This window comes from Amphiura filiformis, chromosome 1 (genome assembly GCF_039555335.1).
Source record: "Amphiura filiformis chromosome 1, Afil_fr2py, whole genome shotgun sequence".
Taxonomy (NCBI): Eukaryota; Metazoa; Echinodermata; class Ophiuroidea; order Amphilepidida; family Amphiuridae; genus Amphiura; species Amphiura filiformis.
Genome location: NC_092628.1, coordinates 10,458,758 through 10,481,752, shown reverse-complemented (window position 1 = coordinate 10,481,752; position 22,995 = coordinate 10,458,758). Strand labels below are relative to the sequence as shown.

The 22,995-nt window shown below is 37.3% G+C and overlaps 1 protein-coding gene across 1 annotated transcript in view; it reads right to left on the bottom strand.

The window, feature by feature from the left end:
- The window catches only part of LOC140151314 (metalloprotease TIKI1-like), a 47,391-nt gene extending 28,644 nt beyond the window's left edge, over window positions 1–18,747 (bottom strand). The window contains exons 1-3 of the mRNA XM_072173651.1: window positions 17,959–18,747; window positions 16,902–17,461; window positions 7,714–8,035 (exon numbers count right to left, since the gene is read on the bottom strand). Coding sequence (XP_072029752.1) covers window positions 7,714–8,035; window positions 16,902–17,444 — 865 coding nt within the window. The 5' untranslated portion in view covers window positions 17,445–17,461; window positions 17,959–18,747. The remainder of the gene's footprint in view (window positions 1–7,713; window positions 8,036–16,901; window positions 17,462–17,958) is intronic.
- Window positions 18,748–22,995: the final 4,248 nt, after the last annotated feature.

Genomic DNA, 22,995 nt, shown 5'->3' with positions numbered 1-22,995 from the left:
ATACACTTTTTGGGGTACCAGGCAGCCAGGTTTCTTCCATCATGTCCATTGGTTACATTGAAAAAGGACAATTTGATTCCCTATTTGCATTGTCACCAGTTTACTTTCAAGATGGAGTGACTCAGTTTACATTACATTGAATATCCTAGAATATGGTGATCACACTTAGTTAAATTTCCACGCTGTAAAAGTCCTGACTAGGGTAGTAACCACTAACATGACTAAGGAATCTGGGTTTCTTTGGTGTCTTTAGATCCCATATAGGAATCCATTTCACAATCATTAACTTTGGTCCTGTTTTTATCTAGGTCAATTTCAGCACCGTTTGTAAAAGCATGAGAATTTCAACTAAGATCCTAGAGCCCGCCAGTGTTTCCACTGAATATCTCCAATCTTGTAAATGTTACATTCTGAAAAGGGTTTAACTACCGGTACTAGTTAGTACCAAAATCAACTTGATGCTATTACTATACATTTGCACAAAGACTTATAGCGTAAACAGATTGATATCTTTTGCTTTCTCACTTCCACATTCTATACAATCTTAATTGCAATATTGGCATTATTGTAACACTGGCAATTACACCAAATGCAAACACCACAAATAAGTCCTGTTTCTTGTGAATCGGTTCCCTGGGGGATGTTTGGTTGATTGTTGCGTTATCTTCCCCAATCTTGCTGGTTTTTTACCCCGCTATTAAAATGAAATCCATGCACGTACGGAATTAAGTGGTAACTATTGCATTACAAAAAGATCATATCGGCTTTGGTAGCAGCATATAACATGCTTACAAGGCAGGCCCGTATGCAGGATTTTTTTGGGGGTGCTGATTTTGAAAAAGTGGACTTTTTTCCAAAGGGGGGGCAATTTTGGGAAAAGTGGACTTTTCCCCCCAAAATTTGGACCTTTTTTGACCAAAAAACATAAAAAACCTGATTTTGATTTTTTTGCTCGCTACGCTCACAAATTCTTAAATTTTGGGACTTTTTGTGCACTTTTCCAAATTTGGGGAGGTGCGGTCGCACCCCCAACCCCTGCGTACGGGCCTGTTACAAGGCAAACTACATGTAATGCAATTTTGGCAATGATGTTTATGCAAACAGTGCATGTTTCTTGTATGGCAAAATAATTTGTCTTCAATTTAGAGACATTACTTAATTCTAAGCAAACGCAGACCATGTGTGAATCAGGACTCAGGTGTGTAATTATTTGCTTTGCAATAATTACAAATCATCCATTGGACCAAATGTTGCCGCTTTTATTCCACTGACCGGATTCAAATCCCCCCTTCCCCCAAATTTCACCTTGTCACCTTTACCCAGTCCATTCAAGGTGCTTCTACCAATCAGTTGGTATCTGACCTCAACCTTCATGTATAATAACAACTTGAGTGATGCTGCAACCTGCAAATCTGCTGTTCTGGTATTCAAGAAAGCTTACACACCAAACTTGACCTGCCCAAACCATGAAGATGAAGTCCTTACCCCTTGAAGTCTTTGTTTGCATAGTGCCTCAATTGGAAGCCACGAAATGGACACCAGTCTTAAGAAAATCTTGCCTTTGATTTCATGGACAATGGCGTGGATAGAACACAAGAGCCTAAGTTAAGTTCACTGGCCTGTATGTGGGTGCACCTCAAGCTCTAAAAATACTCAACTAAAAAAAAATGTTGGTCTAAACACTACAGGTGGAAAAATTTTAATTCAAATTTTATAAGACCCAACATATCTTTAAGATGAACAACTTGTGAACAAAGTCTCATGGTTTCAAATTCAAAGGTCCATAAACAAAAACTTGACTAACAACCATATTTTCAAAATGATCATCTCAAATAGGAACTTCCATGACTGGAGATTAAATGTTGAAGACCTAACTAAGTAAAACATAAACTCCAGTCATTTAGTTCATTTTTAATGAACAAGTATGGTGAAATTGAGGGAACAATAATTATTGCAACCATAAGTTTGATGCATCATATAAATGACAGTCCTATCGCTAGAAGCCCAACCCTCTCCCTCTAACGTAAATATTGAGAATTCAAACCCGAAAAATCAGCTTTGATTTTAACTACATTTTAACTAACAAATCAGACATTTTGACCCCCTCCCCTCTAACAAAAAGACTTTCGTTTATCAAATGTCATCAAACTTTTGGTTCATTCCCTAATACATGACACAAATTCAGTGGACATATTAAAATGATCAATATGACTCAAGACCTAGACCATGATTCAATTTGACTCAATACAGGAGTTAAAACAAGATTCAACACAACCCTCTTAAAAATTTAAATAATCACAGAGGACTAAATGAAAACTTTTGACATGAGCCTTACGTGCAAAATTTTAAGACAAGGCAGTTTTTTTGCACATGAGTACATACCACTTCTATCCCCCTCCATACAAACCCTATCCAGTGCCTCAGTCAAGGTTTATTCCAGGATTTTACACAAGAATTTTGTTTTCCTTCAAAACTTTCTCTTTATCGTAAGGTCTTACTCGGGTCATATCAAAATTTACTTTACCATGTTTTCCACCCCTATCAAAACGTCAGCGTGCATTATCAACCCCACAACGGTAAACTCAGATGAAGTGCTATCAAAACTATCATAGCAAGCTATTTTATACCGAGGTGGCGGCAAAAACCTAAAATTTGTTAGAACTTCCCCGTTTCTTTGTATACAGTATTTTGAAAGTTTTTTGACGGTTTACTTTTTTGAAAACTTCGCTCATTTTATGTGGTACAAACTTTTTGAGACATTTTAAATATCTCCAAATATAACAAAATCTACTTCAGAAACTATCTTGCAGGTTGCCAAGAATTATTATCAAATGACATTTCCTCCAATTAAAAAGTCTCTTAGTCCGCTATGCCCTCAACATGAGGAACTTTTACCTTCTTCACTACTTTCTTTATTGTTTCTAACTAACACATATCTGCTCAGTGCCAGAAGTGGGTTAAATGCAATAGCTGCCCTGTGAACATTTGGCAATTTATACACATTGTACTCACCTGTACATGGCACTTATTGCACTTACCCACTGCTGGCACTAAGCAATTGATATCAATTCTGTTAGCATGATTAGAAAACACTTCAACGAGGATAGTCTGAATGTTGTTGAAATATGTACTGAGTTAAAAAAATATCTGAAAATGAAAATCTTACCTTCTTCCCTGCCAGTGGCGTAGCATGGGTCATTACATTGGGGGGGGGGGGGCACCAACTATGATTGGGGGCATTTAGGGGCCACAAGCCATTTTTCGGCAAAATGGGATTTTCTAAATTTTCCGATTGATGGGGGTCACATGCCCCCTGCCCCTATGACGCTATGCCAATGTTCCCAGCTTCTAACTTTCTCATTTTAAATATTGTTCTTTACCAACGCATATCAAATCTACCAGAAAAAGAGTCGTCTGAATGTCTGTGAAATGTGTATTGAGTTCCGGATACTTTCAATTGAAATTTATGTTTCTGACATATTTACCTTAGCAATCATGTGACTTCACGCTCATGTGCCAATATAAATGTGCAGCAATTTTGGTGACATTTTATAGTAAGCACTTAGAAACCAAAATTGACTGAGGTGGTATAAAAAGCGTGGCAGAAAATACCGTAGTGTTAGGTCTATGTACTGACCATGCAGGCTATATGCAAAGTGAACAATAGCCAATGATGGCAGACCACAAACTTAATACTATGTAAATAGTGAATTTTGAATGGAACTGTGTATAATAAACAGACAAGTGGTGTGCTGGCATATATGAACTGGGAGGACATTGAACTATCATTTGCATCTTATTATATGCCAACGAGGTTGAAGAAACAAAATGTAGACTACGATATATGGACCCGCCCGTTGGTACGGCATATATGCCGTCCCTGGGTAAAGGCTATATTGCTGGGGGAAAAATCAAAATGCAATGCAGGGGACAGGGTTACATGAAGCAGCTTAATAATGAAGAAACAATGAGCATGATTCCATTACCGCTGTTACCGGTATCATACTGAACAGCAATCTGAGCATAGACGGCAATATAGTTCTGATGACATCAGGGGTGAATCTATTTATAATTGGCTAAAATGGACTGATTTTACAGAATTTTCCAGGGTGTACATCCCTTCCCTTCAGAAAACATCTTTTTTGAATCCAGTTGAAATCCATACACTCCCTGAAAGATATGACTTTTAATCTGTGAGTTTCAAATGAGGTTACCTGAATGGGTGAAGTCCTCCATTTTTAAAATATCTACACCCCTGGTAGAATGAATATTTTAAACAGTTCTCTCAACAAAATAGTGACTTACTTTTAATATTTCATCACCACATCCGTGACAGGAGCGGTAAAGCTGATCATGTGACTTACAGGAAAACCAGGAGTCACATGACTTGATGACCGGTTTGTGGGAGACTAAGGGCATGTCTTCCATGGGGTATATGTATTTCAACTAGAATAGTCCAAATCTATACCCACCTGATGGAACCACACAAGTAGGAATTCAATTTGATTCACACAGACAGAGCAATAATTGGACACCACCCTTCCTTCTGCCCACACTACCAGAAATCTGTGCAGCAATGGTGACAACCTAATTTTCACCATTGCCTCATGAGGGTGTTTCATTCTTGATTGGAGTCATGACTTGAGATCAAGTGTAATTGCTTGTTGCCTCCCTTTCTTGCTGCCCAGAGGAGCTCAAATTCTCTCAGGTCATCAACCACACATTACGTTTCTATCATCAGGTAACCAACTGTACTCCATGATGATGCTCCATCATGACTGGTCACCGGTGCACAAACCATACTCAGGACTTGACTGTGCATCACAAAGTTCTTTATTGAGAGTATGCTCTATGTGACTTTTAAGGTGGTACTACACCCCCTGATAAATTAAATAACTACACACTGGTAACAAAAGTTACCTCTTTTCTATAAATAAAACACTGGTAACAAAAGTTACCTCTTTTCTTATCATAAATAACGTACCGCTTGTCTTGAGTCACTGAAATTCCAGTGTACATAGTAACTGGATTCCTTGCCCCTATAATAATTATGCATAACTTTTGTTACCAGTGTTATTATTTTTTGAGAAAAATGCAAAAATAGTCACAAATTTATCAAGGGGTGTAAATGGAGGGAGTTTCTTTCCTGGAATAAGCCAGTACTGAATCATCATAGTTTGTCACCATTCCTAATAATGGCTTCATCAAGTTCCATGGTCAGTTACAACAACTGTCTATAAACTACACATTTTCTAAATAAATGTCTAAATAAAATACCTTCTCACACAGGATATTTATGATAATTTCATGCACATTATTTTCCATATTTATGTGTGTAAATTAACATAATTATTTCATTTCTTTCATACGCGCCCTCTAAATGTGACTGAATAAAGTGCCTATTCGAAGCAGCAAAAAAAATCCACACTTAAGTTGCATTTGATTGACATTTTATGCTGCATGTTTACAGGAATAAGGAGGAGTTGTTAGCCTGGCTTAATGCAAGCACCAATTTTCAGCTTCATTGCACTGGTATTCTTTGGAAGCATGTCATTATTGATTCCTGTGTGTGCCAAGGTTTTTCTTTGGTGCCATTTTGTTCTTGCCATGGTTGCTCAATGGATTTTTCTCTTACAAAAATGCTGTAAGGTGACTTAATAATATGCATGCAATAATCATTGCAATTCAACTTTTCAGTATTAAAACACCCTGCATACCATGCTGACCTGCAACCTAACAAACCATTTTCAAAATTCAAAATAAGTTGTAAGAAGTTATAGAAAAGGCCAGGGATGTCAAATAGGCCTGCCAGTTCAAGTTTAACTTAGCTCAGTATTAAATATTATTTGCAATGCTGTGATATAATATCACCAGCGAAAATGATGCGTGTGTGAAGAAAAAATGGGCACTACCATGAGAAACTGCAACCCCGTTTACACAAAGAGGACTTCAATTGCGACATCAAATTCAACCTCGCTACTTATCATCATAACCATGATAACCTCTCTTTGGGAAAAACTGATTTGATGATCAATCCGGTCAGCATGGACCTATTCCAAATGGACATTCCATGTAATGAAGACCATACAATGTATAGTGTCCATTTGAAACCACAATTTGTTGATATACAGCGCCAGAGCATTGCATTCTTGCATATTGGTAGCGGTGTCTGATAGCCAAACTTTCATGATTCATTACTCCGTCTATAATCAAGTTAGTGATAAACTACTGAGCTGACAAATTGATTGTCCAATTTGCCAAATATAAATCAATGAGGAGGAAATGTACATTTGGGGCATGTATGTAGGTAAACAACATTTCACCACAGTCATGTTTGGGGATGGGTTTTTGAGACTAGTGGTATAAATATGTCTTTTATACACATGTCACTTGTATGACCCACCCTAGGACCCCGGGGGATGTGCGTCATGGTTGGGTCATTTACCAACCAATTAGTGACGCAGGGCACGGTCATTTACTCAATATAAAGCGTCACAACATACCCCGAGGTGCGTCAGTGTCAGTCACTTTACCTAGGTGCGTCAATGGTTAGGCGCATCAGTGTCAGTCAAAATACCTAAATTAGACATGTCCACATTCCTTATTATAGAGGGCGACATTCAATCCAAAAAGGGAAATACAAAAATTTGAAATTTGGACACCAGAAACTTGACGACGTAGTCTAAAATGTGCCGGTACTTTATCCTTGATACAGAAGTCAGCATGCAGTGAAAGTTAGATTTCATAAAATAAAATCGCCTTTGTGTAAAATGGATCGCCGTGGTGAAAAATGATGCATTACATGTTTTTTTTTAAACAGACATTTGCCCATAACTTCGCTAATTTTTGACCTACAGACATGGTTGACCCCTCATTTTTTAAGTTAAATAATCACCTTTTTAAACAAAATAATTTCCATGTGAAATATCCTACTTGAAAATTTTGTGAACATGCCTACCTAAATGCCTAAAATGGTGAGTGAAATTTGCGTCATGAGGACAGTCATAATCCTTAACATGTGCGTCACAATTTTGACCAGGGGCTCAGTCATTGTCGGCAAATGTCAGTCATTGTTTAGACGCACATGTGGGTCATGGTATAGTTAAATCCGACGCACCTATGTAAAGTGACTCACCACTCCCGGGGGTCATAGGGTGGGTCATACAAGTGACATGTGTATTATAGCTTGATAAGTATACTAAGCACCATATCACTAAGGGCATGGATAAGTAGGACAGGTATACAGAACTGGTCCAGTTCCTCAGATCACAACCCCCTCAAATAATGATGAATGCACAGCACTACCAAGTGCTGTTCAGGTACAGTCCAGGCTAATCTTATCCGGATCTTTTTATAGGAAGCCATATTTCTGATGATTTGGCACATGATTCTCAAGAAATGAGTCAAGAGTTTGCTTCTTCCCATGTTCTATCAAATGGGATGCTGAACCATCAGCAAAGGAGCAATAAAAACCAGGCATGAGACTGCACTTTCCTAAAAAAAACTGAAAAAACTGAATATGCGCGTGAAATTGGGCAAAAAGTACCAAAAACAGGCTGAAATTAAATAAAGTTGCGGAAATTTTGACTATAAAAAAACCTGAATTCAGTTTTTAAACTGAAAATTCTCATGCCTGAAAAACCCCTTAAAAAGGGATGGCTCCTGTCATGTAGAGGGAAGGAAGTTTGAATTCTAATATAAACAGAAACTTACCTGCTCCAAATGCAAAGAAGAAGCTTTTATTTGGATAGGCATTTAAAATTTCCTCCACTCTCGACGCCATTCTTCTATTCCTTTTAAATATCAACTCCTCGCGGAAATATTCGTCTATTTCTTGCGCTAAGCTGATATCGTTAGCTGCCACAGTTGTGTTCAACAAGTTAGGCACCTGCGCCGTGTCGTGTTTAAATATAACAGAGTTCAGATCGCCGCAGTTATAATGCCATATTAGGTCTTCTGTGGTGTAGGCTCTTTGGTGGTGCCCGGATCGGATGCTTTCTTGTTGCCATAGAGTTTGATTTAGAGCGAATAAAACCTGCAATGATAGTGAAAAAAAAGTAGTAACAAATTAGTATCTTTGGGTAAAAAAAAAGACATTTGCAAGTTTATAAAGTTAACCCTAACTGAACCAGGTCTCACTAAATCTCACAATTAAAACCACTGCTTGTGCATGCATTGCACGTAATGCGATGACACAATCAACCAAAGTCATATATATACCCAGGGAATCGTTAGCTAGGCCAGTGTCACCCGTGTGGCTACAGGTCTGTGATCTTCTGCGTGGCAAGAGAGGGGTCCAAGGTTCGAATCCCGGGGGTACCAAATGACTTCTTTGTTCATATTCTCTCCTTTTTAGTTTCTTCTTTCCCTTCCAATAGCAAAAAAACCTTGTGTTCAGTTAGAATTAATTAATCACTTATTACATACATTTTTGTATTCATTAAAGAACCCATGACAATCAACACAGTGTTACAGCTGGTAACTATGAGATATCTGTGTCAAAGAATGCATGCCCATCAAACTAAAATTGTAACCGATATGATTTGGACATCATTCATAGTGTCCCAGCTCTAGCTCTGTGTTCTTTTCCCAGCATTATAAAGTAATTAACTTTCCATGATGGAACAACAAAAGAATTAAATGATAAATTGTTAGATATTAAAATTCTAAGAAATTAAATAATTAAATTCCGATCTCTTTCACCCTGACTCCAAATATAGGTTTAACATAATATAAAATTATGATGAGGAAGTTATAAATCCATGGGCTAAAGGTGACCAAACGTGCTTGAAGAGTTAATACCCGTTGCAGTCAGACTGCTGGTATCCATCGGTCTTGACCAGTCAAAATGAATGGATAATTTCACTGAATGAATGGCTAATTTGTTAAGTGATTGATTACCTTGTCCCTAATGAGCGTAGAATAAATACAATTAGCCCGAGGTAATAGACCCATCTTCAATTGATTTGGATCATTTGCTCAGACACATGGCTACTGCCATAGTCTGTCTACAAGTATGCGTGTATGAAAAATTTGTGAAAACCCATCGATTTCTGTTGTTTCGATTGGAAGAATTTGTTCTAATTCCCACAATGCTGGGTGAAATTGAACTCGTAGAGTAGGAGTAATTCCTAAAAAGACTGAAAGTGGGTCTGCGCAGTAGTTTTAGTACTGTACAAATGTATATATAACAGCAAGATTCTTGATTGCAAGAGAATAGTATATGAAAAGATATTTCCTTAAAAAACTGCCTCCCAAAACCTAACCTTAATCTCAACACCCAAAATATTTTAATCTTAACCTAAATCCATTCACTAATCCTAACCATGATCCATAAGGTTGGGTGTGGCAGTCTACCAGCCTTATACCAAAATGTTGCCTTTTGTTCTTCTCCCTATCCTAGCCCCAAATTTAGAAGAAGACAATGGAAGCCCAGTGTAGATGACAGAAATTCTTTTTGTACTAGAATGGGTGTTTCATCTTGATGTTGTATCAGTATAAGAGGCCATGCACCCAAAAGTGCTCTAGTTTGTAGGACAGATGCTTCAAATGAACAAATCATTATGTTCAGAGAGCCCAACGATGCAGAACTTCATGGGGCTGGCCCCTATACTGTATACTTAACTTCCCAACATGCTATCAGTGTTTGAAATGGACAGAAGTATACATATTATTATTTATATCTATAAACATGTTTCCTATTTAATGAGAATATTTGCAACAAAAACTGCTGCAGGTGGTGGGCATGACTCAGTACATGTTCTGGGTTTTATTATTGTAAGACACACTGCAGAAGGCAAATGACAAATAAACATCATTTTAAAGGTAATCATGTCCATTTATCATTCTAACCATTTTCAAAGCCAGCAGCACCCCATAATCATCATCAGAATTAACATTTGTTCGGCTAAAACTTCCCGCCAATTTCCAATCTATTATTTACCTAAATTATTCACTTCACAGACTCAAGCTTCACAATAATGACTCCATATTATTCACTTCACAGGCTGGAGATTGCCAACAAAACAATTGTGATAATAGGATTCATTTATGATACATCAGTGTATTCCTATTGACTGCACAACACTGATTTATCACTTTGCCCAGAATAAATTTACCTCAGCAGTGGCAGCAGAAGCATTAACATTTGGGGGATAATTTTGTATTGATTTTAGTGAGACATTTGCGTGCAAAACTTGTTTCAATTTCAGACTATTTTAGCCTAAAATGAATGAGAATTTTGCTATTTGATAGGCCTGTGCATGTGGAGCGCACAAATGAATTGCAAGTTTAACCCATTTTGGTCCAAAAGCCAGTGTTTTTGTGAACACCATTTGTGTCACCATATTTGGCTTATTTTTTAAATACCGTACTGAACCATCCTTTTTCTGTGTATGGGACTAGGGTATAGCCCACTATTGTTTTTGATTAATTTGAATAACCAAGTACCATGTGATAATATATTTGAGTGACTTTTGTGGTATATAGCTAAAATGCAAAGAACCTCCCATTTGAAATTCCATCTTCAAAGGATTGACAGTTGATCGGTAGAAATTGTGCTCACACAGACCACAGAATCTTAAGGTTCTTCTTTTTTTTACAGGTTGTTCTGTTCCTGCAATTTCCAAACTGGTCTAAAAAGTAGGGATGAAAACAAGCACTGACATAATTTCCTGCTGCTTTAACATTTCCTGAAAATGCATAATTTCCCTGTACAGGGAAGATCCAAGCTACTGTAGCACTTGTTCAGTACCTATATGGGACCATGACAACCCCTCTCTGACATTACAAAATCTCGGCGCTGGCACGCCTTGTTGGCCGCTTCGTCCCCCTCGAGGAACTAGACCTAGTTCTAAGATTTACATCCCTGAAAAAGTATGCCTAGACCTAAAGCTAAAGAGCATGTACCGTATTTGATGATTTTTAGCAACCAAAATTAAAAAGATGTTGTACCCTTGTGAACAGGACTACCATGCTACACATGTATAGTCTGAACCAACTTTGGTTTGCAAATCCACAACGGTACCGGTACCATCAACAAATGCACTCCACAAAATCCCAGATGGAGTAACCCTAACTGTTAAACAAGCATGTCTAATGGAGTGACTCTCTTTTTCTGCCAAAATCAGGGCGATTTTATTTAAATGGAACACAAGAGTACAAAGGGGTTGGCTTTTAGACAGTGTTATTGTCAATCACATGTATTTTAAAACAAGTTTTTGTTCAAATGTATTTTTTTTACAGTTTCACATCAGAGGCCATTTGAGATTTAGTAAAATCGGTCGGAGATGAAAAGAGACAAACTTTTTGAAACTAGAACGGTCTTCTAATTCTGTCATATCCAAAGTTCTAAAAGTGCACTTTCAGGGTCATGTAAGGGTTTCCCTATGTTTATTTTGTTCTTATTTAATACACACTTTACTCTTGTCTCTTGGCAGTTGGGACTTCTTGTTGGGACCCTGCAAATTGGATGAAAGTGCTTCAAAACATCTGGGTGTCAGTTTGGTAGAGTAGAAGAATTGACAGTCATCTAATCAGGGCAACCACACATAGCTAAGTCGTTTCCACAATATTTCGTGATAAATTTCGAACAAATGAAGATCATTCATACAGTCAAGCCTGCATGTTCAAAATGCCATTGACCATTTTGGGAACCCAACAAAGCCAAGGAACTGAGTAGTAGTCATTTCCACACAATGTTTCCAGCTAAGAAAGTTCAGCAAAAATCAACCAGGAGGTCACATCAAAAACAAAAATTGGTAAATCAAATTACATGAATTAGTCCAAAGTTAATAGCTGGCGAACACATGGGTCGCACAGCCGAAGAATTACAGCTATCCCACAATGCAATTTATATACACAGTAGTACAAGGACAGTTTTTTGGCGCGCTATGTGTCTCAATCTGCGTAAAAGCACTGATGACACTACCGAACTTGAGGTAAAAGGAAGTATTTGTTCTTTAGTTTCCCAATTAGAAACACCAGACACACAGGCATTCCCAAAATGTTTGCCTTATTTTCCAACAAATTTTCTGCAGCAAAGAGTCCTGGGAAGGTCCAGATATCAATTATTATGGTTGGAATATTATATGAACAATTTGTTAAAGCAATTATTAATCATCAGTATGATTCTAATTGGCCTTGTGAACCCTACCAAGACACACCATTGCATGAATTGTGTCATTCATGGCACAACAGGATCATTGATTTCAGTCAGCGTGGCAACACAGTGGGGTTGCAAGATGCAATGTCAAAGAAGAAAGTCAAAAGTCAATATAGGTATTCGTAAGTTTAATAATTATTATATTTTTATCAGATAGCCTACAGATTTGCTTGAATTTGGAAATTATACTCGTACATCATATACATGTACACGCCTGACACCATCTGAGCAAACTTCAAAGTGAGAGGCAAGCTGCAATAAAGGGTAGTGAAGGCTTCTCGCTCCTGCACAATGTAAGGTTGGAAATCTTTTTTGGTTGATTTATGTTCAAATTGAAATCAAAACAAAGATCAATGATTATAATTTATTTTTGTCTTTAAATAAGTTTTAGTTGATGTGAAAAAGGGGTTCCCATGCATCCTCAATTTGATGTGGACCTTATATTTTTAGCACCTGTTCAGAGGGGGAGGGGCCACTCTCCTTTCGCATCACACATCATTTTTGATACCTCTTGCAAAATAAAGGTAATATTTGTCAAATGTCTTGCCCAGTAAAGGTACTGGTTAATAGATGGGGGAGGGGGAACTCTCCTTTCGCAGATGCATCATTTTTGATGTCTCTTGCCCAATAAAGTTACTGGATAATAGAATTAGATAGATAAAATAAATGTGTTATCATTTAGATCTAATTAATATGTGATATCGTAAATATAGCTTGTGATCATCATATCAAACCCGCATCGTCATTGTCATCAGAGTGTGTATCCATAGTAAACAGAGTCCCTATGACTGAGACAGACAGACTGGCTATGTGCAACCTACATAGGAAGATTCACTACATCTCAATCAATATGAAAACCCAATGTAGCATACACAGAACAAATAATGGCTTAACATTCAATGTTATTACCCCTAATTATTACAAATGAGCGAGTTTATTCGCTTGTTTAAACATCAATATTGACAATATCGATGTCTCTGATCGTGGCGCTATGAAAATGATGCAAAACCACATTTTGGTATTTAATAATAATATTGAATAGTATAAAAAGTTGTCAAACTTGTTGTATTAATTATTATGCTGAACACACAAATAATGTGTAAAAATTTGGTGCTCCTGTTTGCAATTGACAATTTCATTATTTCACGTTAAAATTGAAATGTTTAGAATAAACCTGAAATACCAGCTCCAGCTCATTTGGTACAACCATGGTACAACTGGGCAAGAAGAAAACCATTTATTAATTAAAATTATAATATCAAATTATCTTAGCCAGTTACATACAAAATGCACTTAATTTGGTGAAAAGGTCTAGCTTAGCATTAGGTGACAAGAAAAACCCACTCTGTTCTACAGTGTAAAAACAGCCAATTTTGGGTATTTTTCAAAATATATTTTCAGATTTTTCAAGCTTACTGTAATTTAGTAGGGTCACTGAGCTTTCAGTGGGTTTTTAAGCAGCTCCGCCGTCGGACAAGTTTCAAACTGTCAAGCTTTCGTCACGAGTAGCTCTGACTTCTTCAGGACAAATGATACCTTAGAAGAATGAGACATGTATGCTGCCCCTTGCCTACTGATGGCTCCGAAAAGAGCTGTTCACTGAAGACTGCCCAGGTTTCAACAGAGAACAAGCAGTGGCGTGTCCAGGGGGTGCTTTGGGGGCTGAAGCCCCCTCACTTTGTTAAAAACTCATGTAAAATCAGCCATTTTTTGGCAATTTTAGCCATTTAAAGCCCCCCGCATAACTCTGAAAGCTCCCTGAGCCCCCCACTCCCACCCCCGCAGAAACAGATCCTGGACACGCATATCTGCTAAATTTAAAAGCGTATCCCACAATTCACTTAGCTTATTCCGGATAAGGAAATCCTGAACGACCAGTTGACTCTACTCGGATAGTCTGTCTGCTCATAAAACAGGGTTTCTCCTCATCGCTTCAGGTGTTTGTTTTTTGCTCCAAAAAAACCTAGCCCAAATGTTGATTGTTGCCATAGAAGTTGTACTTCATGCTTTTATGATCAATAATAATAACATTCATTTAGTTACCATCATATTTGACCAAATTAGCAAATGTTGAATTCAATTTATTATTGAATTATTGTAACAAGCAGCTGCACTTGCGGAGAAATTTTGTCTTTTGCCTTTCACAATTCTATTCAATTACAATTTTAAATGTCTATTCACAACATCAATTTTACCTTGACAGCTATGTCACTTTTCTTGCCCTTTTTTATGAATTGTCAAGGGTGGTTTTATACAAAATAATCTAGGCCAGTCACAATACACTGATGTACATCAATACAGAGTTTTGTACTTTCATATCAATGCACTTTTTACACTGTGTTCTGATATTAAATCTGAGTATAGGTGTCCTACAAAATTGTGTATATCATATGGTCTATACTAATTAGTACTAGGCCAAGATATTTTTTTTAATGTTAGTGTGTGTTTTTAAAAACAAAATAAAGAAACAAATTTAATACAAACTTGGATTTGTTTACTTTCTACTATTTACAGGGTCATCTTCTACAATTCTAGGCCACTTCTTTCGTTCAAAGCACCAAGTCCTTACAAGTAAATTTTCTTTTGTTCACTGTGTTGTCTTTTTTAAAGACATTTCTTGTTTTTAAAACATCAGTGATATTTTATCCACTTCTGTTTTTGTTACAGAGAAAGAGAGGGGGATAGCTCCTGTGGGGCACTCAACATAAATGACCATACAGGTATGCTCCCCCTGGAAAGACCCCTGTATTGGAGTACTGAACTTGAAAGACCCTTGATTTTAATAATTTCAGCTCTACCTTAGCACTTGTTCAGTGCCTATATGGGACCGGACAACTCCTCTCTCATGATTACAAATTAATCCACAGTGGCGTGCCTCGTTGGCCATGCACGCTTCGCGCACCCCCTCAAGGAACTAGAACTAGTTCTACTCTACTACCTCTAAATTGCTCATTCCTCACATTTCTGTCAGCAAGAAAGACCCATCATTTTCACTCTCGCAGCTCCAAAAGACCCCTTTTTACCGGTACACCATCAGCTCACAAAGACCCACCTCCTCAAAATTCTGGGGGAGCATACCCATCAACAATTTTATATGATGCCCCCCCCCCAGCTATGTAACAAGGCTAGTTTTACATTACGAGGACATCATCAACCATTGGTTTGTTTCATAACAAGGCCAGGATTTTAGTCCACATGGACCACCAACATAATAATCATTTTGGATCCGGTTTAGATCATTCAACCATCATGACCATAATAACATTTTTGCTGAACCATGAAATGGTATCAGCCTATATGTGTGAATGTTACTAGCTTACTTACTAGCTTACTTACTAGCTTACTGACTAACCATTTGGTCTGAAATGGACATATCTCTAAATGCCACGAAGGTATGACCCCATGAGTGGTGTCATATGAAAGAGGAAAACATAAAGAATACAATAAAATATTTCCAAATGCCAGAGGTCATCCTGGGGTCACAGGGGTCAAAAAGGTCATTTTAACCTAAAATGCTCGATTGAGCTCAAATTTAAATGCAATGATCCTTATGACATTCTAAACATGTTTAAAACATTAAAACATTTATTTACGGTCATTAAGGGGCCATAAAGGGGTCAAAGGTCAAGGTTTTCAAAATGCTCCAATTGAGCTGAAATTTATATGCAATGATCCGTATGACATTGTAAACATTTAAAAAATATTTTAAAATTCATTTAAGGTCATTAAGGGGTCATAAAGGGGTCAAAGGTCAAGTTTTTCAAAATGCTCCGATTGAGCTGAAATTTAAACGCAATGATCCTTATGACATTCTAAACATGTTTATAACATTTTAAAATTCATTTAAGGTCATTAAGGGGCAATAAAGGGGTCAAATGTCAAGTTTTCAAAATGCTTCAATTGAGCTGAAATTTAAATGCAATGATGACAGTGTATAGGCCTACCACAATATATTGCCGAAGCCACATGGTTCAGCTATGGTGCGGTTATCGCTCTAGTTTTCAAAGATTGGCCATTTTTACTCCCACATTTCAATGTCTGATATTTCTAAGTAGACCACCATTAAACTATTAGGCTTTTACCTCAACCCATTATTACACTGACCACTTTAGACCCTGTTCTATTGATTATTAAATCCCGTCATACAATGCCTACAAAATTAGCTGAATGATGTAAATAGTATTCTGTGTATTTACATGGCCAACTGACCAAAGACCCCTATTGTGATGGACTAAAGGCTTTTTGAGCAATGACAAAATCCCAAAATACATTCTTTAGGATATTTCTTGACCACTTTGAAAGTATTCCCTATGTAAATATATGGTATTATCTGAAAACAACAACTTGAATTATGATCAACAGAACACTGAAAATTCACTACACTTTCTTCTATTCTACATGTAGTATAGTCCGTTTTCCATAAGAAACATTCTTTGTTCCTCTTTCAAGTAAATGCCAAACTCGACTACAAACGTTTCAGCACAGCTAGCTGTAAATACTCCTCCTTCGACACTAAAGATTTCAAACACTGTTAAAAGATTATCCTCATTGACACAAGGAAGCTAGGCCATCAAAGTAAAGCTATTAGCCCCTCCTATATACCAGTTATTGGAGATAAACTGATTAACTCACTGAAAGACAAACTGATAAGTGCTGTTGACAATTGAATCAAAAATGCAGTCGTAATTCTCACTGCATATATAATTATGTTATTTACGCACAGACATAGTCGACTCACCTGCGTAAAATTGAGTCCATTGAGTGGAATACACTGCTCTTCGACCCTCTCCACAGCACCAGTTCTTTTATTAGATCTCATAGCCTCTTGCGCTAAATACAAATCTAAAACTGGAATACCCCTAGATTTTATATCAGTTTCTGTAAGGGAGTTCACCATTAACATGATCCAAACGGGTCTCTTTCTTTGCCAATTTCCAGCAATTGCGTTGAAGAGATAATCTGCATAAAGACCTCTCCCTTTTTGCTGTTCTGTCATCCAAGTAGGCATCATGACACGAACGTACTCGAGATGTCTTTCAAGTCTTTGAAACAAACTATTCGGTAAGACATTACTCAAGTTGTCTCCGTGCGGTAGGAGTTGACAATTAGATAAAGTTGATATGGTGTAAGTGTCTGTAAGATCCAATTCGAAGAATATATTTTCGCTGTTTCTGAAAGCTTGTTTGGCATTGTCAGGTATGTAATCCCACACACGGGTGTAAGGTACGTGGATGGTTCCAAAGAAGTAAGCAGGAGGGAGGGATCTCGGCGAACACGCCATAAAAACGAATGTTGATCCTGCAAAAAAATGAAAAAAAAATGATGGAAAACATCACATGTATGTAAAGTTTACTTCGTTGGTAATACGAACACAGAATTGATAGACTCTATTCATTGGTATTTTTACCAAAGGAAAATAACACACCTCTCTTTGCCTTTGGCAAGTTTTTGCTGGGAAGGCCACACACAAACATCGCACATGATAATGTTGAGCAACGCAACGTGAGAGGTTAGATAGGCTCTGAACTTCTATTGATAAAATTACATTAATTTTTATAAGATTTTATTATTCGTATTTCCGACTATTTGATATCTATAAACTACATAGTAAAAATTCTTGCTTGACGAGGTCATGTTATTGACATGCTCAAAGGTAAATCATGTGAAAGTTCATTCTGTAGATGTTTGTGAACTCGTACTGTATACTGGTACTGGTATAAAAGCCTTTTGACATGTTTGACGGCTAAATACGAGGAATGGAAAAGTTGTACAAAAACAAATTCGGTCTCACTCACCTTTGTAAATTCATCACATCTTAATTGTTCACGGAAAAAGCTAGAGCCAGATGCACCACGAGACCAAGTCCATGGTAGTAAGACCAAAAGAAAAGCTATGTATTCCATACAATTGCCTGCCATATTGGTAGCAGGATGGTAGGCCGTACACATGACAAGCCACCGGCACACGCGGCGGGCTAGTGTGGCTTGAGTTACCCGTGGCGCGCGGGCGGGCGGTGAACTATCGGATGCAGCTGTAAATACAAGATTCCAAGGCCCGGTTCCAAGGACTGTATGTAAAACTCTTATGAATATTCTGAATTATTCCTTTGAAAAAATACTGGAATTAATAGTTATTGTGTTGCAACTATACGTCCACCAGTTGTAGTGGTAAAATTTCTTCAGAACAAAACATGATAATCCTCCCATGTTGATGTTTGGCACGGATGATTCTTTCTCAATTAAAATCGGCACTATCCATCATAGAGAATTGCAAAAAGTTGTAGAAGTTAACTCCCATTATCTACATCCCAGAACATGATTGGTAATTCGGCAGTACTAGAACTGGATATCCATTACTGTCATTTATTATACATTATCTACTGTATATTTTCACGTATACCATGCTACACCACTCATCTGCAGAAGCTGGAAGTGCCTTAGACTTGTGTTATGCATGCATGTCAACTGGCTACTTGAGTGCCTGTTTTGAATGGACTCCAGGCGCGATACTTTCAGCGTGCGCTGATTGGCGAATGAGTAATAGCGAGAGAGGGAGGGAGCACAATTTAAACCACTCTCCTATTGATTACTACAGAAAAGTTTGTGAACTGGTGGCGCACAAACCATTCAGCGCTGGGTGTCAGGAGTGGGATTGAAAACAGCGGTGACCTGAAGTGATCGACATTGACTTCGATGAAGTGAAAAGAATTTGTTCGTTGTATTCTCTCTTTCAGGTGTGTTATGATGAAATGAAGCAAACACTATTGTATGACTCAACTGTCAGTCAAATTATAATAGACAATTAAATACTCAGGTAATAATTATGATTATATAAAAATACAATGACTGTGTACAACGAGGGCGGGGAACCTCGATCATGACAATGATCGCTGTTAAAATATATAATAAAATCTTCTGTCATCATCCTAGAAATATCAATAGCATCTTCGATTGAATATATTATATAAATGTCAAAAACTCAAAAAAATAAACAAAACCGAATAAAATGAACCGATTGTGCCTATAATTTTTGGAATGCGTCGGTTTTTTCATCATAAGGAAATTTATGGATAGCGTATGTTAATATCATTTTTTGAGGCCTCAACAGATCATGACCCGGTTTAAACTGAATATTCAAAATGTTAAAATACGCAACCTCCGTAACGCAGCTGACTCGCAAATCTGCAACCTGATAATTGTTAATTTAATTTTATACTATTCAATTATTTATTGATTGTTCCCAAATTCATGATTCCCGGCTTCCGCGAGGCCCGTGCTCATCCCAATCCAGGTCTGTCCCAATCGATATACAATGTCAGTCTGTCCAAGGAGTCAGTCAAACATGTATGAGCATACTCGTTACGCGAGCCGTTACGTAGGTCCGGCCCGCAGCAGGACAGCTCTCTGTGGGCCTAATGTAGGCCTAATTGTAATATTCATAAGAGTTACCCGTTTATCCAGAGATAGTGAAGATAGTCCTCAGGTTGTCAAAATTATTAAAACAAGTAGTGGTCATATAGACCTACGAATGTTTTTATAATATTGTACGATTTTGAAGAAATTACCAAAATTCAATTATGACATTCCGTAGCGGTCATTACCCAGAACTTGGTTGTCTGACTAGCCTCTATATAAAATGCTCTCAAACGACACAATAAAGGTGTGGCAACCGCCTATAAAATCATATCTTAGAAATTAATATAAAAAAGTGATCTTTGAAAATAAAATAAACAGGAGACAAAGAAAGAATCAAATTGTAATCAATAGTGGAATACGAATCCCGAGAGGTTGATGATTGACCATGATAAGCTGAAACGTAAGACAATATTTAGACGTTGATGATATAGCCCTTAGCAATATTTCGAGGCGTGTCGTCTCATTTCACCTTCAAAATGGTGTCACTAACTTGACTATTAAAACAATGAAAACCACGATAATTTTGTTATATTTTCATATGATGTTGAAGTACCATCGGTGCATCCGCTTTAAAGTGGATGACTCAAAACTCCAGGCTCAAGACATACTGTTTCTTTCAGTCTTTGTGAGTCTTTCTAGAGATGGTATTTCATGCAGCGATGTATATATAAATAGGAAAGCGTGTACTTCCCTGCTTTACCGGTCGGCCCGGACACACTTCGGTCCTGATGGGACCGTCAGGCTCAAGCAAAATACTTAAGCCAAGCCTTAAAAGCTTAAGCATGCTGGCCTATAATGAAGAGAAAAGAAGCAACTCGAGAAAGGCCCCCGGGGAAAGGCCTCTCCCAACAAATCAATTGTATACAATTTTGCTCTTAGCCCTTAGGTCGAAAATAAGAAACTGGGAATTCTTCCGTGCCCCGACACGAAGATGTTAAACGGCCTACTTTATGAGGAGAGAGGAAAACCTGTATTATCTCAAAATACAGCAGCTAATTATTGGCTCAAGCGACGGGAGAGGGAGGAGGTTAGAGGGGAATTCAGTGACGTGACTACTGTAGGTGATGTCTTTTGTCGGTACATTCATGCACCAGTTAAGTTTTAAGCCCCGTTCCAGAAACCTAGCTACGCAATCTGGGGGTGGGGGAAAACAATGAGCTGGTTCATAGGCCTATACAAACTTTGTTGACCAAACCAAGCCACCATGCAACATTTCATTCGCATGTTTTTCCTTTAGGCCTGTTTTGCTCCTTATTAATGTTCTCCAGCCTCCCCCATATGCCCGATTCTCTGGCCAAAATGTGACGGAGAAAATGGTTTTTGGGTAAAATAGCTCTTTGTTCAAAAGCTATTGAAACCTTATATAGGGCCTAATAGGTTAAAATAGCTTTTGAAATCTTTATTTTCATCCACGACAGCCACCCTTTTCAAAAAATCTGTATCATTCTCTTTTGTGTTTGTGTGCGAAGTCCGCCTACACTAGTGGCCTTCCTCATCCGTTTTCAAAATGTGATGCTTCGAACATTTTTGTACATTCAGAAAGGGAAAACCCGTATATGGCATCATGATATTGCCCGTGGATGAGCATGACCGAATGGTCAGAAAAACTGAGAACCCTGGAAACCGTATAGTAGCTTATAATCATGGTTTGAATTTCAACCCCGCAAGGCTAAAACATGACTTCAAAAAGTACCGATGTTTACCGAATGATCGCTACGGAATAAACCAATGCCTAGCATTGATGATACCCATTTGCAAGAGACGCCCCTGAAAAGATTCCATTTCGAATATATCTACCGGCTTTGTAGGCCTATATGTTTATACTCCGCCACATTTATTCTTGATTTAAAAAAAAAATGTCGTCCACAGTCATGACCTGACGTTCCAAATGAGATACCGTAAAAAATCGTATAAAAGCACATGTGCCTATTAACGAGTTGCTCGGACAAACTTTTTCATTTCTTTTCTTATAATTTAAAGGTAAATTAAGGGCTGATGAACGTTTGGACAGTATTTATTTTGGGACATCAGAGTACATCAGACATATCGAATTGCATTCTGAATACGAAGAATGTCATTCTGATATCAAATAATTTTGATTTTTTGAAATTCGCAATTTAATACACATTTTATGGCAAATCATTAAAATTGATATTTTGATATTTAACAGTACTTGAAGTAAACTTTAGAAATCTGATGATTTATACTTAAAGTGTATGTAGGTGGGATGAAAAGCCGACGATCAATTGACAATTTTGACCTTTCGTATTCAAGATATGGATTTTTTTCCCAAAACACCAAAAAAAATTAGGTCTTTTTGGGAAAAAAATTTTCAATTGACCGTCGGCTTTTCCTCCCTGCTACATACACTTTTAAGAATATAACATTAGATTTATATAATTTACTTCGAGGACTGTTATATATCAAAAATTTGAAAAATATCAAATTTTTATAATTTGTCATAAAATTTGTATTATAGGCCTATTGTGATTTTCAAAAATGAAAATTATTTGATATCAGAAAGACATGCTTCATATTCAGAATGCAATTCGATAGGTCTGAGGTGCTCTCATGTCCCACCAAAAATACTGTCGAAACGCAATAAACGCTCATTTTAGATCCCTTAAAAGGAAACAAAAATGAAAAAGTTTAACAAATTACCCTACAAAATCGTGCTTGTCCGAGCAACTCGTTAATAGGCACATATGCTTATATACGCATTTTTACGGTAGGTCCCATTTCAATCATGCAGGTTGCACTTATTCTGAACAGTCAAAAGGTTAGTCTCTCTCCAATCCTTGGTAAATGATAAACTTTTTGACAAAATAAGAAAGCTCAAAACGACGTCAGAAGTGACAACTTGAATGATCTTTCACAAATTTATTGATTAAAAAATCGTTTTATAGATCTCAATTTATCAGTGTTTATTGATTTGGAAAAAAATACATGCGTCCGTCCACTGCCCAAATAAGGAATATAATTAATATTGATCCTTTCTTGCTGCACAAAAGGACTTGACTTTTTGAGCCCCTCAATTGATAAAATGTTACTACCTCTAATAAAGTAGGCCTAGAGGTTACTCCAATATTCAGTGAAATATACTATAGTAAGTAGACTTAGCACTTCAACATACATGGTCATGGTGATGGCCACTACTCCCCATTCCAGAAAAATACAGCACTAATTTTTGTAAAAATATTATCCTGTTTTGCCAAATGAAACATAGCTAAATCCTAATCCTTTTAGTTCAAACTGGCAATGAAAGTCAAATTTTGATACTCAATTTTTGGATACAATGGCCCAAAACATTCAAGCTATGCATTCTAAATCTTTTTCATAACCAATTATTAATTTAAAATAACGTAAAATATTAAATTTTTTAGCTAACTATTGCCCTATACTCAAGATTTTCAATGC